The sequence below is a fragment of the Pristiophorus japonicus genome, chromosome 18 (genome assembly GCF_044704955.1).
Source record: "Pristiophorus japonicus isolate sPriJap1 chromosome 18, sPriJap1.hap1, whole genome shotgun sequence".
In the NCBI taxonomy this organism is placed as follows: domain Eukaryota; kingdom Metazoa; phylum Chordata; class Chondrichthyes; family Pristiophoridae; genus Pristiophorus; species Pristiophorus japonicus.
Genome location: NC_091994.1, coordinates 3797388 through 3816129, shown reverse-complemented (window position 1 = coordinate 3816129; position 18742 = coordinate 3797388). Strand labels below are relative to the sequence as shown.

At 48.8% G+C, this 18742-nt stretch overlaps 1 protein-coding gene across 2 annotated transcripts in view; it reads right to left on the bottom strand.

Moving 5' to 3' along the window:
* ccdc124 (coiled-coil domain containing 124) overlaps nt 1-8771 on the bottom strand; it is a 34300-nt gene extending 25529 nt beyond the window's left edge. For both annotated transcript variants that reach the window (XM_070859572.1, XM_070859573.1), the window contains exon 1: nt 8548-8771. In XM_070859572.1, the coding sequence (XP_070715673.1) occupies nt 8548-8610 (63 nt within the window). In that variant the 5' untranslated portion in view covers nt 8611-8771. The remainder of the gene's footprint in view (nt 1-8547) is intronic.
* Nucleotides 8772-18742: the final 9971 nt, after the last annotated feature.

Below are 18742 nucleotides of genomic sequence, written 5' to 3'. Positions count from 1 at the left end.
GATCGGGCGGGAAAGTGGAGTGGAGATCGAAGATCAGCCGTGATCTTACTGAATGGCAGAGCAGGCTTGAGGGGCCGAATGGCCGATTCCTGCTCCTGATCCTTATGTTCTGATGTTATTAAAGTGGCTCCCATTTCGGATCAGGAGTCACACTATGTTTCCTGCCCGTGCAAGGGTAAGCCCTGAACCGGGAAGGTTTAGACAGCAGGAGGCGGCCATTCAGCCGATCGCGTCTGTGCCACCTCAACCCAAACTGGATTCAGGTTGCACAGACACAGTAACTGCAGTGTCGAACAGGAATGAAATAACAACACTGACACACAGCTTTAGCATAAACAGCCCCTCAATACATGCCCTCAAATTGGTCCCATCTCCAGGACAGACCCTGTACCCACCAGTACTGTACCCCAGTGTTATACAGTGACAGACCTGTACCCACCAGTACTGTACCCCAGTGTTATACAGTGACAGACCTGTACCCACCAGTACTGTACCCCAGTCTTATACAGTGACAGACCTATACCCACCAGTACTGTACCCCAGTGTTATACAGTGACAGACCTGTACCCACCAGTACTGTACCCCAGTGTTATACAGTGACAGACCTGTACCCACCAGTACTGTACCCCAGTCTTATACAGTGACAGACCTATACCCACCAGTACTGTACCCGTGTTATACAGTGACAGACCTGTACCCACCAGTACTGTACCCCAGTGTTATACAGTGATAGACCTGTACCCACCAGCACTGTACCCCAGTGTTATACAGTGACAGACCTGTACCCACCAGTGCCGTACCCCAGTGTTATACAGCGACAGACCTGTACCCACCAGTACTGTACCCGTGTTATACAGCGACAGACCTGTACCCACCAGTACTGTACCCCAGTGTTATACAGTGACAGACCTGTATCCCGCAGTACTGTACCCCAGTGTTATACAGTGACAGACCTGTACACACCAGTACTGTACCCCAGTGTTATAGTGACAGACCTGTACCCACCAGTACTGTACCCCAGTGTTATACAGTGACAGACCTGTACCCACCAGTACTGTACCCCAGTGTTATACAGTGACAGACCTGTGCCCCCCAGTACTGTACCCCAGTGTTATACAGTGACAGACCTGTACCCACCAGTACTGTACCCCAGTGTTATACAGTGACAGACCTGTACCCACCAGTACTGTACCCCAGTGGTATACAGTGACAGACCTGTACCCACCAGTACTGTACGCCAGCGATATCAGGAGACACTTCTTCACACAAAGGGTCGTGGAAATCTGGAACACTCTCCCCCTAAAAAGCTGCTGAGGCCGAGGATCAATTGAAAATTTTAAAATGGAGATAAATAATGTTTTGTTGGGTAAGGGTATTAAGGGTTACAGAACCAAGGCAGGTAGATGGAGTTAAGATACAGATCAGCCGTGATCTAATTGAATGGCGGAACAGGTTCGAGCGGCAGAATGGCCTCCTCCTGCTTCTGCTCATGAATCAGTTTATGATTATGTCAAACTTATTGCGGGGTTAATAATGATGGGTTTATTGGCACTTGTCGTTGTTGGTGCGTAAAACCCCCAGCAAATCCTGGCGAGGCAAAGATACCTCAGTGTCCTATTGAACCCTGAGCTGAGCCTCCAACCCCATATCGCCGCCGTCACTAAGACCGCCTACTTCCACCTTCGTAACATCGCCCGTCTCCGCCCCACTGCAGCTCTTCTGCTGCTGAAACCCTCGTCAATACCTTTGTTACCTCCAGACTCAACCATTCCAATGCTCTCTGGTCTGGCCTCCCATCTTTCCCCTCCGTAAACTTAAGCTCATCTAAAACTATGCTGCTCGTGTCCCAACTCGCACCGAGTCCCACTCACCCATCACTCGCTGCCCCGTGTCCCAACTCGCACCGAGTCCCGCTCACCCATCACCCCCTGCGCTCGCTGCCCCGTGTCCTAACTCGCACCAAGTCCCGCTCACCCATCACCCCCTGCGCTCGCTGACCGATATTGGATCCCGGCCCGCAACGCCTAAATTTTAAAATTCTCATCCTTTTGTTCAAATCCCTCCTTGGCCTCATCCCTCCCTGTCTCTGTAATCTCCTCCAGTTTGCGCATCCCTTGAATTCCATCGCTCCACCATCGGTGGCCGTGCCTTCAGCTGCCTGGGCCCCAAGCTCTGGAACTCCCTCCCTAAACCTCCCTACCTCTCTCTCCTCCTTTAATCTTACCTCCTTGATCATGCACCTGCCCTAATATCTCCTTCTGTGGCTCGGTGCCAAATTTTGTTCGCTAGCGCTCCTGTGAAGCACCCTGGGACATTTTACTACATTAAAAGGTGCTGTATAAATACAAGTTGTTGTTGTTGTTGATACGCCCAGAGTTAATCGCCACAAGTTTTTGGACGATTCGGGTCGCTCCACCGTTATCCTCACAGAAACAGCAGCTGATCATAGAATGGTTACAGCACGGAAAAAGGCCATGCCACCCATCGAGCCCGTGCCCACTCTCAGCCAGTTCCACTCCCCGTCCTTTCCCCGTAGCCCTATAAATATTTTTCCTTCAGATACTTATCCAACTCCCTTGTTAAAGATAAGATTGAGTCTGCCTCCACCACCCTCTCAGGCCGTGCATTCCAGATCCTAACCACTCGCTGCGTAAGAAAGTTTTTTCTTGGATCGCCTTTGGTTCTTCTGCCAATCACCTTAAATCTGTGTGTCCTCTGGTTCTCGACTCTTCCGCCAATGGGAACAGTTTATAAGAACATAAGAAATAGGAATAGGAGTAGGCCATACGGCCCCTCGAGCCTGTTCCGCCATTTAATACGATCTTGGCTGATCTGATCATGGACTCAGCTCCACTTCCCCGCCCGCTCCCCATAACCCCTTATTCCCTTATAGTTTAAGAAACTGTCTATTTCTGCCTTAAATTTATTCAATGTCCCAGCCTCCACAGCTCTCTGAGGCAGTGAATTCCACAGATTTACAACCCTCTGAGAGAAGAAATTCCTCCTCATCTCAGTTTTAAATAGGCGGCCCCTTATTCTAAGATCATGCCCACGAGTTCTAGTCTCCCCCATCAGTGGAAACATCCTCTCTGTATCCACCTTGTCAAGCTCCCTCATAATCTTATACATTTCGATAAGATCATCTCTCATTCTTCTGAATTCCAATGAGTAGAGACCCAACCTACTCAACCTTTCCTCATAAGTCAACCCCCTCATCTCCGGAATCAACCGAGTGAACCTTCTCTGAACTGCCTCCAAAGCAAGTATATCCTTTCGTAAATATGAAAACCAAAACTGCACGCAGTATTCCAGGTGTGACCTCACCAATACCCTGTATAGCTGTAGCAAGACTTCCCTGCTTTTATACTCCATCTCCTTTGCAATAAAGGCCAAGATACCATTGGCCTTCCTGATCACTTGCTGTACCTGCATACTATCCTTTTGTGTTTCATGCAGTAGTACCCCCAGGTCCCGCTGTACTGCAGCACTTTGCAATCTTTCTCCATTTAAATAATAACTTGCTCTTTGATTTTTTTGTGCCATAGTGCATGACCTCACACTTTCCAACATTATACTCCATCTGCCAAATTTTTGCCCACTCACTTAGCCTGTCTATGTCCTTTTGCAGATTTTTTGTGTCCTCCTCACACATTGCTTTTCCTCCCATCTTTGTATCATCAACAAACTTGGCTACGTTACACTCAGTCCCTTCTTCCAAGTCATTAATATAGATTGTAAATAGTTAGGGTCCCAGCATTTATTGCCCATCCCTAATTGCCCCCGAGATTGGTGTTGCGAGTTGTCGCTCTCCAACATAATCTGGGTCATTATTAGGCTTCCGCTTACCGACAGCCCTTAGAATTACAAATACCCAATAAGACCCTCCCTGAGCCTTATTTTCTCCGGCAAAAACAGTTCGAGTTACTGAAGCAAACTGCCTGCTTCATATTTCATATTTTGAGATTTGAGATTTCCACCTTAAATACATTCAATGATAGATGCAGAGAGGATGTTTCCCCTCGTGAGTCTAGAACTAGGGGGTATAGGTTCAAAATAAGGGGCCACCCATTTAAGACGGAGATGAGGAGAAATTTCTTCTCTCAGAGGGTTGTAAATCTGTGGAATTCTCTGCCCCAGAGAGCTGTGGAGGCTGGGTCATTGAATATATTTAAGGTGGAGATCGACAGATTTCTGAACGATAAGAGGGTCAAAAGCTATGAGGAGCGGGCAGGAAACTGGAGTTGAGGCCAAGATAAGATCAGCCATGATCTTACTGAATGGCGGAGCAGGCTCGAGGGGCCGAATTTTTTATGTTCTTATGTTATGTTATGTTATGTTGATTAACCCTACAGAAGTCGCCATCTTTGTCTGATGTTGCCTCTGTGAAGCGCCTGGGGACATTTTTCTACTTTAAAGCAGCTACATCAAGGCAAGTTGTTGTAGAAATTTTCTGGAAAACCTGTCCACTAAAAAACGTGTTGTGGAACCCCAGAACGGAATTATTGAAAGCCTAAAGCACAGCCTCAGAAGAGCAGGATGAAAGAACTTGCATTTCTATAGCGCCTTTTGCATCCTCAAGATGTCCCAAGGTGCTTTACAGCCAATGAAGTACATCTGAAGTGTAGTCATTGTTGTAATGTAGGAAACGTGGCAGCTAATTTGCGCACAGCAAGCTCCCACAATCGGTAATGCGATAAAGACCCGATAATCTGTTTTAGCGATATTGGTTGAGGGATAAATATTGGTCAGGACATCGGAGAGAACTCCACTGCTCTTACCTAGAATGTACAGCTCAGAAACAGGACATTCGGCCCACCGCTCCGTGTCGGGGTTTATGCTCCACACCAGCCCCCTCTCACCCCATCACCATATCCCTCTATTCCTTTCTCCCCCATGTGTTTATCCAGCTTCCCCTTAAATGCATCGATACTATTCACCTCAACCCCTCCCTGTGGCAGCGAGTTCCACATTCTCACCGCTCTCTGGGTAAAGAAGTTTCTCCTGAATTCCCTGTTGGATTTATTAGTGACTGTCTTATATTGATGGCCCCTAGTTCTGGTCTCCCCCACAAGTGGAAACATCTTCTCTACATCTACCCTATCCAACCCTTTCGTAATCTTACAGACCTCCATCAGGTCACCCCTCAGCCTTCTCTATTCTAGAGAAAAAAAAGCCCCAGTCCGTTCGGTCTTATAGCTAGAATGGGGCCCTGGGATTTTGTGAGGATATTGTGTGGTCTAATGAGGATATATCGAGGAATATTATGGAATATATTGACGTATAATGCGGGTATATATTGGGGATATAACAATATATTTCACACCCTCTCAGTATATATCGGGATATATTGAGATATGTAACGGGGGTATAACGATATATCTCACTCACCCTCTCTCTCAGTATATTGAGGGGAGGTATTAGGGATATTATTGGGGGTATATGGAGGATATATTGAGGTATATAACAGAGTATAACGATATATCTCACTCCCCCTCAGTATATAATCGGGGTATTTGGGGGATATATTGAGGTATATTACGGGGGTATACCGATATATCTCACTCACCCTCCCTCTCTCTCTCTCAGTATATTGAGGGGGTTTATTGGGGTATTTGGGGGATATATTGGGGATATATTGAGGTATATAATGAGGGTGACGATATCTCTCACTCCCCCTCCCTCTCTCCCAGTATATTGAGGGGGTTTATTGGTGTATATTGGGGGTATTTGGGGATATATTGAGGTATATAATGGGGGTTTAACGATATCTCTCACTCCCCCTCTCTCTCTCTCAGTATATTGAGGGGGTTTATTGGGGTATATTGAGGTATATTACGGGGGTATATTGGGGATATATTGAGGTATATTACGGGTGTATAACGATATCTCTCACTCCCCCTCTCTCTCTCAGTATATTGAGGGGGTTTATTGGGGTATTTGGGGGGTATATTGGGGGTATATTGAGGTATATTACGGGGGTTACGATATCTCTCACTCCCCCCCTCTCTCTCTCTCAGTATATTGAGGGGGTTTATTGGGGTATTTGGGGGGTATATTGGGGATATATTGAGGTATATTACGGGGGTATAACGATATCTCTCACTCCCCCTCCCTCTCTCTCAGTATATTGAGGGGGTATATTGGGGTATATTGAGGTATATTACGGGGGTATATTGGGGATATATTGAGGTATATTACGGGGGTGACGATATCTCTCACTCCCCCTCCCTCTCTCTCAGTATATTGAGGGGGTATATTGGGGTATATTGAGGTATATTACGGGGGTATATTGGGGATATATTGAGGTATATTACGGGGGTTACGATATCTCTCATTCCCCCTCTCTCTCTCTCAGTATATTGAGGGGGTTTATTGGGGTATTTGGGGGGTATATTGGGGATATATTGAGGTATATTATGGGGGTATAACGATATCTCTCACTCCCCCTCCCTCTCTCTCAGTATATTGAGGGGGTATATTGGGGTATATTGAGGTATATTACGGGGGTATATTGGGGATATATTGAGGTATATTACGGGGGTGACGATATCTCTCACTCCCCCTCCCTCTCTCTCAGTATATTGAGGGGGTTTATTGGGGTATTTGGGGGGTATATTGAGGATATATTGAGGTATATTACGGGGGTATATTGGGGATATATTGAGGTATATAATGGGGGTGACGATATCTCTCACTCCCCCTCCCTCTCTCTCAGTATATTGAGGGGGTTTATTTGGGTATTTGGGGGGTATATTGGGGTATATTACAGGGGTATATTGGGGATATATTGGGGGGTATATTGAGGTATATTACGGGGGTATATTGGGGATATATTGGGGGGTATATTGGGGTATATTACGGGGGTATATTGGGGATATATTGGGGGGTATATTGGGGATATATTGAGGTATATTACGGGGGTATATTGGGGTATATTACGGGGGTATATTGGGGATATATTGAGGTATATTGGGGGGTATATTGGGGATATATTGAGGTATATTACGGGGGTATAACGATATCTCTCACTCCCCCTCCCTCTCTCTCAGTATATTGAGGGGGGTATTTGGGGGGTATATTGGGGATATATTGAGGTATATTACGGGGGTATATTGGGGATATATTGGGGGGTATATTGGGGGTATATTACGGGGGTATATTGGGGATATATTGAGGTATATTACGGGGGTATATTGGGGATATATTGAGGTATATTACGGGGGTATATTGGGGGTATATTGAGGTATATTACGGGGGTATATTGGGGATATATTGAGGTATATTACGGGGGTATATTGGGGATATATTGAGGTATATTACGGGGGTATATTGGGGATATATTGAGGTATATTACGGGGGTATATTGGGGTATGTTGAGGTATATTACGGGGGTATATTGGGGGTATGTTGAGGTATATTACGGGGGTATATTGGGGGTATATTGAGGTATATTACGGGGGTATATTGGGGGTATATTGAGGTATATTACGGGGGTATATTGGGGGTATATTGAGGTATATTACGGGGGTATATTGGGGGTATATTGAGGTATATTACGGGGGTATATTGGGGGTATGTTGAGGTATATTACGGGGGTATATTGGGGGTATATTGAGGTATATTACGGGGGTATATTGGGGGTATATTGAGGTATATTACGGGGGTATATTGAGGTATATTACGGGGGTATATTGGGGGTATATTGAGGTATATTACGGGGGTATATTACGGGGGTATATTACGGGGGTATATTGAGGTATATTACGGGGGTATATTGGGGGCATGTTGAGGTATATTACGGGGGTATATTGGGGGTATATTGAGGTATATTACGGGGGTATATTGGGGGTATATTGAGGTATATTACGGGGGTATATTGAGGTATATTACGGGGGTATATTGGGGGTATATTGAGGTATATTACGGGGGTATATTACGGGGGTATATTACGGGGGTATATTACGGGGGTATATTACGGGGGTATATTGAGGTATATTACGGGGGTATATTGGGGGTATATTGAGGTATATTACGGGGGTATATTACGGGGGTATATTGAGGTATATTACGGGGGTATATTACGGGGGTATATTACGGGGGTATATTGAGGTATATTACGGGGGTATATTGGGGAATATTACGGGGGTATATTGAGGTATATTACGGGGGTATATTGGGGAATATTACGGGGGTATATTACGGGGGTATATTGGGGTATATTACGGGGGTATATTGAGGTATATTACGGGGGTATATTGAGGTATATTACGGGGGTATATTGAGGTATATTACGGGGGTATATTACGGGGGTATATTGAGGTATATTACGGGGGTATATTGGGGATATATTGAGGTATATTGGGGGGTATATTGGGGTATATTACGGGGGTATATTGAGGTATATTACGGGGGTATATTGAGGTATATTACGGGGGTATATTGAGGTATATTACGGGGGTATATTGAGGTATATTACGGGGGTATATTGAGGTATATTGGGGGTATATTGAGGTATATTACGGGGGTATAACGATATCTCTCACTCACCCTCTCCGCCTCTGACGCCCGGTGCTGACGGCCCCGTCTGTCTGTTCCGCTGCCTGAGCGCATCAACAGCCGCTCCTTCAAAACAGGCCGCCTGTTTCCCAACGCCTCTTCCGCGTTTAAAAAAAAAACAATAAAAATAACAGTCCGTTTTGTGTCTGTCACTTCGCTCGGTGGGTAGTTGTGGAGCCGGCCTATAATTCTGGGTCCTGAGCGAACCTGGGAGGCTGAGGCGGCCATATTGGTGAGGGGCAGCGGGAGATAACATGGGCTGGCGGCCATATTGGTGAGGGGCAGTGGGAGATAATGTGGGTTGGCGGCCATATTGGTGAGGGGCAAAGGGAGATAACATGGATTGGCGGCCATATTGGTGAGGGGCAAAGGGAGATAACATGGGTTGGCGGCCATATTGGTGAGGGGCAGCGGGAGATAATGTGGGTTGGCGGCCATATTGGTGAGGGGCAAAGGGAGATAACATGGATTGGCGGCCATATTGGTGAGGGGCAGCGGGAGATAATGTGGGTTGGCGGCCATATTGGTGAGGGGCAGCGGGAGATAACATGGGTTGGCGGCCATATTGGTGAGGGGCAGCGGGAGATAACATGGGTTGGCGGCCATATTGGTGAGGGGCAGCGGGAGATAACATGGGTTGGCGGCCATATTGGTGAGGGGCAGTATGCAATGACTTAAAAAGATATTCACCAGCTCTTTCAATATCACATTCCCAGTTTGAAAAAGGATGCATTACTCATCGATTGAACTTTATTAAATATCCGAAATGCTAATTTCGGTCTGAGGATCAGAAACCATAAAGTGAGTAATTTATTTCCCGAGAGAAGTAGGTAGCATGCGGCTAATAAATGGGAAATACTGCAGGCACTTGGCGGCATCCGTCGGAATTTGCACAAAAACCCCCCACACACAGAGTTTTATTGCTGAATTGTAAGTTTATTCCGGCACTTCCGGTCGGGCCGCTTTTGCCCCGCACAAAGATGGCGCCCGTTTCAACCAACTTTATTGTCCGCCGCGGCGGCGGCTCCGGCTGGCGGCAGAGGGAGAGGACAATGGAGGAGGACACGGCCAAGGCTGGTGCCCAGGGAGGGCCCGGGGCCGGGCCCGGGCCTAGGCCCGCCGCCTGCACCAATGACACCAAGAGGCACAAGGAGATGGAGAACGTGGCCCTGCAAAGCAGCCTCAACCTGGGCCCCAGGCAGGGCCAAGAGGCAGAGCAAGAGCCCAGCAGGCCCGAGCCAGGCCCAGAGCCTCCGGAGGCCGGGGATGGACCAGAGGGCGACCTGGAGCTCACTCAGACCGACCACCTCAACAAGCGCCTCCTCACCTCCTTCCTGGAGAAGATCAACCAGCCCAGCTTCCACTTCCCCAACCTGCAGCAGCCTGAAGACTCCAACAAGATGCAGGAGGATTGGTGAGCAAGGAGGCCCTCCCAACAGCGCCAGGGGGAGATGGACAGCTGGACCCCCCCCCCCCCCATGGGGAGATGGACACCTGGACCCCCCCATGGGGAGATGGACACCTGGACCCCCCCATGGGGAGATGGACACCTGGACCCCCCCATGGGGAGATGGACACCTGACCGTCCCCAGGGGGACATGGACATCTGGACCCCCCCCATGGGGAGATGGACACCTGGACCCCCCCCCCCCCCATGGGGAGATGGACACCTGACCGTCCCCATGGGGAGATGGACACCTGACCGTCCCCAGGGGGACATGGACACCTGGACCCCCCCCCCGGGGGAGATGGACACCTGGACCCCCCCCCCCGGGGGAGATGGACACCTGGACCCCCCCATGGGGAGATGGACACCTGGACCCCCCCCATGGGGAGATGGACACCTGGGCCCCCCATGGGGAGATGGACACCTGGACCCCCCCCATGGGGAGATGGACACCTGGCCGTCCCCATGGGGAGATGGACACCTAGACCCCCCTCCCCCCCCCCCCCCCCCCCCATGGGGACATGGACACCTGGCCCCCCCCCATGGGGAGATGGACACCTGGACCCCCCCCATGGGGACATGGACATCTGGCCCCCCCATGGGGAGATGGACACCTGCCCCCCCCCCCCCCCCATGGGGACATGGACACCTGGCTAACCCCATGGGGAGTTGGAAATAAGAGGTGTGTGGGGGACCTGACCCATCCACCTCCATGGCACGAACCTGGTATTGCAGTACTTCCAGGAACGGTGCAGTGGCTCTAGGCCTTTTGGCTAAGAGCATTGGCGCAGAGTGATCCTTGAATGGGCCCAAGGTGACCTCTGGCGTTTGTGATTTGACAAAGAATTGGACACCTGGACCCCCCCCCCCCATGGGGAGATGGACATCTGGACCCCCCCCATGGGGAAATGGACACTTGGCTCCCCCCATGGGGAGATGGACACTTGGCTCCCCCCAAAACTAGACTCTTGTGGGTTGTTAGAAATTGCTCTTGTTCCTGGGGGGGAAAAATCCTGATCTTCGTCTAGATTGGGGTGAGATGAGGACTGCAGCCACCCTCCCCACCCCCCCCCCCCAACAAGTGTGGAACTCTTTCAGATTCTAAACTATTGCAAGTTGGTTGTAAGCTCAGAAAGTCTCCAGCGAAGGGGCCACGGCCCCCGAACCCTTGACCATCACGGTCCGCAGGCAGGTGGTGGAAGACCAGATGATGGATTGTCTTCTCGAATGGCTTGCTGTGTTGCGGGACTCGGTCCACTTTGTAAGCCTGGCTCACTGAATCCCGCTGCTCCAAGAGGAGTTTGAGATTAACCAAGTTTTAAAGTTCTGCCTGATTATTTTTAAAAATTTATTTTAAATATTGTATTTTCATAAGCAAAGCTACTTGAAAAAGTTGATCATTTTTGCTGAAAAATCACAATAAATGTTTTATCTAGAATTTGAAGCTCTCCTCTTTATCAAATTAACAATTCATTCAACCTGACCAAGCTCAGAAATCTGTGTTTTTAAACGGGATTTTGATAGGGTATCTAGGGAGAAATGGTTTTCAGTGCCAGGAGGGTCGGTAACCAGAGGGACACAGATTGACGATAATCGGCAGAAGAACCCGAGGGGGAGAATGTTTTTACGCAGTTGTGATCAGGAACGCGCTGCCTGAAAGGGCGGTGGGAGCAGATTCAGTAGTGACTTTCAAACAGGAATTGGATAAATACTCGACGGGGAAATAATTTGCAGGGCTGTGGGGAAAGGACAGGGGAGTGGGACTGATTGGATCGCTCTGTTACAGAGCCGGCACAGGCTCGATGGGCCCAATGGCCTCCTGTACTGTAAGATTCTATGATTTTTTTTTTAACCAATGTCCTAGGCGGAGTGTTTGCTAGTGCTGTTGGGGAGGAGTTAAACTAATATTGCAGGGGAATGGGAACCTATGCAGGGAGACAGAGGCAGACAAAAATGAGGCAAAAACAAAAGACAGAAAGGAGATGAGGAAAAGTGGAGGGCAGAGAAACCCAAGGCAAAGAACAAAGAGGGCCACTGTACAGCAAAATTCTAAAAGGACAAAGGGTGTTAAAAAAGCAAGCCTGAAGGCTTTGTGTCTTAATGCAAGGAGTATCCGCAATAAGGTGGATGAATTAACTGTGCAAATAGATGTTAACAAATATGATGTGATTGGGATTACGGAGACGTGGCTCCAGGATGATCAGGGCTGGGAACTCAACATCCAGGGGTATTCAACATTCAGGAAGGATAGAATAAAAGGAAAAGGAGGTGGGGTAGCATTGCTGGTTAAAGAGGAGATTAATTCAATAGTTAGGAAGGACATTAGCTTGGATGATGTGGAATCTATATGGGTAGAGCTGCAGAACACTAAAGGGCAAAAATCGTTAGTGGGAGTTGTGTACAGATCTCCAAACAGTAGTAGTGATGTTGGGGAGGGCATCAAACAGGAAATTAGGAGTGCATGCAATAAAGGTGCAGCAGTTATAATGGGTGACTTTAATATGCACATAGATTGGGCCAGCCAAACTAGAAGCAATACGGTGGAGGAGGATTTCCTGGCGTGCATAAGGGATAGTTTTCTAGACCAATATGTCGAGGAACCAACTAGGGGGGAGGCCATCTTAGACTGGGTGTTGTGTAATGAGAGAGGATTAATTAGCAATCTCATTGTGCAAGGCCCCTTGGGGAAGAGTGACCATAATATGGTGGAATTCTGCATTAGGATGGAGAATGAAACAGTTAATTCAGAGACCATGGTCCAGAACTTAAAGAAGGGTAACTTTGAAGGTATGAGGCATGAATTGGCTAAGATAGATTGGCTAATGATACTTAAGGGGTTGACTGTGGATGGGCAATGGCAGACATTTAGAGACCGCATGGATGAATTACAACAATTGTACATTCCTGTCTGGCGTAAAAATAAAAAAGGGAAGGTGGCTCAACCGTGGCTATCTAGGGAAATCAGGGATAGTATTAAAGCCAAGGAAATGGCATACAAATTGGCCAGAAATAGCAGCGAACCTGGGGACTGGGAGAAATTTAGAACTCAGCAGAGGAGGACAAAGGGTTTGATTAGGGCAGGGAAAATGGAGTACGAGAAGAAGCTTGCAGGGAACATTAAGGCGGATTGCAAAAGTTTCTATAGATATGTAAAGAGGAAAAGGTTAGTAAAGACAAACGTAGATTCCCTGCAGTCAGAATCAGGGGAAGTCATAACGGGGAACAAAGAAATGGCAGACCAATTGAACAAGTACTTTGGTTCAGTATTCACTAAGGAGGATACAAACAACCTTCCGGATATAAAAGTGGTCAGAGGGTCTAGTAAGGAGGAGGAACTGAGGGAAATCTTTATTAGTCGGGAAATTGTGTTGGGGAAATTGATGGGATTGAAGGCCGATAAATCCCCAGGGCCTGATGGACTGCATCCCAGAGTACTTAAGGAGGTGGCCTTGGAAATAGCGGATGCATTGACAGTCATTTTCCAACATTCCATTGACTCTGGATCAGTTCCTATCGAGTGGAGGGTAGCCAATGTAACCCCACTTTTTAAAAAAGGAGGGAGAGAGAAAACAGGGAATTATAGACCGGTCAGCCTGACCTCAGTAGTGGGTAAAATGATGGAATCAATTATTAAGGATGTCATAGCAGCGCATTTGGAAAATGGTGACATGATAGGTCCAAGTCAGCATGGATTTGTGAAAGGGAGATCATGCTTGACAAATCTTCTGGAATTTTTTGAGGATGTTTCCAATAAAGTGGACAAAGGAGTACCAGTTGATGTGGTATATTTGGACTTTCAGAAGGCTTTCGACAAGGTCCCACACAGGAGATTAATGTGCAAAGTTAAAGCACATGGGATTGGGGGTAGTGTGCTGACGTGGATTGAGAACTGGTTGTCAGACAGGAAGCAAAGAGTAGGAGTAAATGGGTACTTTTCGGAATGGCAGTCAGTGACTAGTGGGGTACCGCAGGGTTCAGTGCTGGGGCCCCAGTTGTTTACATTGTACATTAATGATTTAGACGAGGGGATTAAATGTAGTATCTCCAAATTTGCGGATGACACTAAGTTGGGTGGCAGTGTGAGCTGCGAGGAGGATGCTATGAGGCTGCAGAGTGACTTGGATAGGTTAGGTGAGTGGGCAAATGCGTGGCAGATGAAGTATAATGTGGATAAATGTGAGGTTATCCATTTTGGTGGTAAAAACAGAGAGACAGACTATTATCTGAATGGTGACAGATTAGGAAAAGGGAAGGTGCAACGAGACCTGGGTGTCATGGTACATCAGTCATTGAAGGTTGGCATGCAGGTACAGCAGGCGGTTAAGAAAGCAAATGGCATGTTGGCCTTCATAGCGAGGGGATTTGAGTACAGGGGCAGGGAGGTGTTGCTACAATTGTACAGGGCCTTGGTGAGGCCACACCTGGAGTATTGTGTACAGTTTTGGTCTCCTAACTTGAGGAAGGACATTCTTGCTATTGAGGGAGTGCAGCGAAGGTTCACCAGACTGATTCCCGGGATGGTGGGACTGACCTATCAAGAAAGACTGGATCAACTGGGCTTGTATTCACTGGAGTTCAGAAGAGTGAGAGGGGACCTCATAGAAACGTTTAAAATTCTGACGGGTTTGGACAGGTTGGATGCAGGAAGAATGTTCCCAATGTTGGGGAAGTCCAGAACCAGGGGTCACAGTCTAAGGATAAGGGGTAAGCCATTTAGGACCGAGATAAGGAGAAACTTCTTCACCCAGAGAGTGGTGAACCTGTGGAATTCTCTACCACAGAAAGTAGTTGAGGCCAATTCACTAAATATATTCAAAAGGGAGTTAGATGAAGTCCTTACTACTCGGGGGATCAAGGGGTATGGCGTGAAAGCAGGAAGGGGATACTGAAGTTTCATGTTCAGCCATGAACTCATTGAATGGCGGTGCAGGCTAGAAGGGCAAAATGGCCTACTCCTGCACCTATTTTCTATGTTTCTATGTTAACAGAGCCTGGAATAATCGTCGGTCTCCGAGGTTTGAAAGAAAAACTTGGATTTCTGTAGCGCCTTTCACGACCATCGGATGTCTCAAAGTGCTTTATAGCCAATGAAGTACTTTTGAAGTGTAGTCACTGTTATAATGTGGGAAATGTAGCAGCCAATTTGCACACAGCAAGCTCCCACACACAGCAATGTGATAATGATAGGAATAGTGCAATCAAGCAGACGCAACATGGATTCATGAAGGGGAAATCATGTTTAAATAATTTACTGGAATTCTTTGAGGATATAACGAGCATGGTGGATAGAGGTGTACCGATGGATGTGGTGTATTTAGATTTCCAAAAGGCATTCGATAAGGTGCCACACAAAAGGTTACTTCAGAAGATAAAGGTACGCGGGGTCAGTGGAAATGTATTAGCATGGATCGAGAATTGGCTGGCTCACAGAAAGCAGAGAGTCGGGATAAATGGGTCCTTTTCAGGTTGGAAATCGGTGGTTAGTGGTGTGCCACAAGGATCGGTGCTGGGACCACAACTGTTTACAATATACATAGATGACCTGGAAGAGGGGACAGAGCGTAGTGTACAAAATTTGTAGATGACACAAAGATCAGTGGGAAAGCGGGTTGTGCAGAGGACACAGAGAGGCTGCAAAGAGATTTAGATAGGTTAAGCGAATGTGCTAAGGTTTGGCAGATGGAATACAATGTCGGAAAATGTGAGGTCATCCACCTTGGGAAAAAAAAACAGTAAAAGGGAATATTATTTGAATGGGGAGAAATTACAACATGCTGCGGTGCAGAGGGACCTGGGGGTCCTTGTGCATGAAACTCTTTTAGGAGTAAACAAAAAAAACATGAAACCGTGCCCCCCGATCTGGGGGAAACACCAACATTTACAAGGCCCTTTTTTTGGGGGGCACAGAATCAAATTTTTCTCCAAGTGCCCCCTATAAAAGGGGAGGGGGACATTAAAAGCACCGGCAATTAAAACAAATTAACTTAAAAACATAAAATCAAATTAAAATTTGGTTGCCGGGCGTGATGATGCACTCCAGTCCCTCCGGTGCCCACCTCTCGCGGAAGGCCGCGAGCGTACCGGTGGACACCGCCTGCTCCATCTCCAAGGACACCCTGGACCGGATGTATGCGCGGAAGAGAGGCAGGCAGTCTGGCTGAACGATCCCCTCGACCGCCCGCTGCCTGGACCGGCTGATGGCCCCCTTGGCCAGACCCAGGAGCAGTCCTACGAGGAGGCCCTCGGAACTACCCGCTCCCCTCCGCACAGGGTGCCCGAAGATCAGGAGTGTGGGACTGAAGTGCAGCCAGAATTTCAGGAGCAGCCCCTTTAAATAACAGAACAGGGGCTGCAACCTCGTGCACTCAATAAAAACATGGAACACGGACTCTTCCAGACCGCAGAAATTGCAGGCGGCCTGGGAGCCCGTGAACCGGCTTAAAAATTTATTGCACGGCACTGCTCCGTGCACCACCCTCCAGGCCAAGTCCCTGACGAATAGTGGGAGGACCCCTGCGTAGAGTGCCCTCCATCGGGGACCCCCGCCTCCTCCGGACGGCAAGATGGTACGCCATGGCGTGTCCGGACGGCAGGCGAGGATGGCAAAGTTGAGAGTGTGCAGGAGCAGCCCGTACAGGAAACCCCTCCGCGCGGAACTGAAAGGCACGGAGGGGATTTCCCCGAGGCGGCTCAAGTTGTGAGGCGCCGGCCCCCGAGGGAGGTTCCGGGGTTTGGCGCCGATGAGGAATTCCGTCCGGACGGGGGTCAGTTCGGACGGGATCTCCCCACGTGCTTGAGCCTCCTCGATGCACCTAACGGAGTCGGGGCCCAGAGCTCTTTTTAGCGACTCGATGGCATCGGCCGCGTGGCGGACGTTGGCAGAATTTAGGCGCCGCGCCAGCATGTCTGGCGCCATCCAGCCCGCTCCTCCGCCATCGAGCAGGTCCCTGACCCTGGTCACCTCACCAGCCACAGCCCTCTCGTCCGACCGCCACCTAAAACCGCGGTCGTGGAGGTACGGATTCCCGAGCAGCGGCTCCTGCAGGACAGCCGCCACTCCAGCCGGTGGAGAGCTGCGCTTGGTGGAGACTTTGTTCCAGACCCTGGTGAGTTCCTGGTAAAAGACAGGCAGCTCCCGGAGGGCGGTCCTGATGCCCCCCATGCTCACAAACAGGAGCTGCGTGTCATAGTTGAGTCTGTGCTGCTGGCGGAAGAAATACGTCGCCAGAGCACGCCACCTAGGAGGGGGCTCAACGTAAAGGTATCTCTGCAGGGTCTGAAGACGGAAAGTCGCGAGCTGGGTGCTGACGCACACCAACGACTGACCGCCCTCCCCAAGCGGGAGACTCGAGACCGCGGCAGAGACCCAGTGCTTCCTGTTCCAGAAGAAGTCCACCAGCTTCTTCTGTATCTTGGCGACAAACGCAGGGGGAGGGGTCAAAGTGACCAGCCGGTACCACAACATGGCGGCCACCAGCTGGTTTATGACTAGCGCTCGACCCCTGTAGGACAGCACTCGGAGCAGTCCTGTCCAGCGCCCTAGGCGAGCGGCGACCTTGGCCTCCAGCTCCTGCCAGTTCGCCGGCCAGGCTTCCTCGTCGGGGCTAAGGTAGACTCCCAGATAGAGGAGATGGGTCGTGCTCCTTGTGCATGAATCCCAAAAAAAAAGTTAGTTTGCAGGTGCAGCAGGTAATCAGGAAGGCGAATGGAATGTTGGCCTTCATTGCGAGAGGGATGGAGTACAAAAGCAGGGAGGTCCTTCTGCAACTGTACAGGGTATTGGTGAGGCCACACCTGGAGTACTGCATGCAGTTTTGGTCACCTTACTTAAGGAAGGATATACTAGCTTTGGAGGGGGTACAGAGACGATTCACGAGGCTGATTCCGGAGATGAGGGGGTTACCTTATGATGATAGATTGAGTAGACTGGGTCTTTACCCGTTGGAGTTCAGAAGGATGAGGAGTGATCTTATAGAAACATTTAAAATAATGAAAGGGATAGACAGGATAGAGGCAGAGAGGTTGTTTCCACTGGTCGGGGAGACTAGAACTAGGGGGCACAGCCTCAAAATACAGGGGAGCCAATTTAAAACCGAGTTGAGAAGGAATTTCTTCTCCCAGAGGGTTGTGAATCTGTGGAATTCTCTGCCCAAGGAAGCAGTTGAGGCTAGCTCATTGAATGTATTCAAATCACAGATAGGTAGATTTTTAACCAATAAGGGAATTAAGGGTTTTGGGGAGCGGGCGGGTAAGTGGAGCTGAGTCCACGGCCAGATCAGCCATGATCTTGTTGAATGGCGGAGCAGGCTCGAGGGGCTAGATGGCCTACTCCTGTTCCTAATTCTTATGTTCTTATGTAATGACCAGATAATCTGTTTCTAGTGATGTTGATTGAGGGATAAATATTGGCCCCAGGACACTGCGGAGAACTCCCGTGCTCTTCGAAATAGTGGCCGTGGGATCTTTTACATCCACCTGAGAGGGCAGACGGGGCCTCGGTTTAACATCTCATCCGAAAGACAGCACCTCTGACAGTGTCGAGCTCCCTCAGCACTGCACTGGAATGTCAGTCTGGATTTTTGTGCTCGAGACCCTGGAGTGGGACTTGAACTCAACCTTCAGAGTCAGAGACCCGATGATACTGTTTATTTTTCTGAAAGAGATCTTTTGTTCCGCTTGTGTCTTCTCCAATCTGCACCACAGGGTCTAACTTCTAGAAGTTTCCCTCCTCCATCCTCC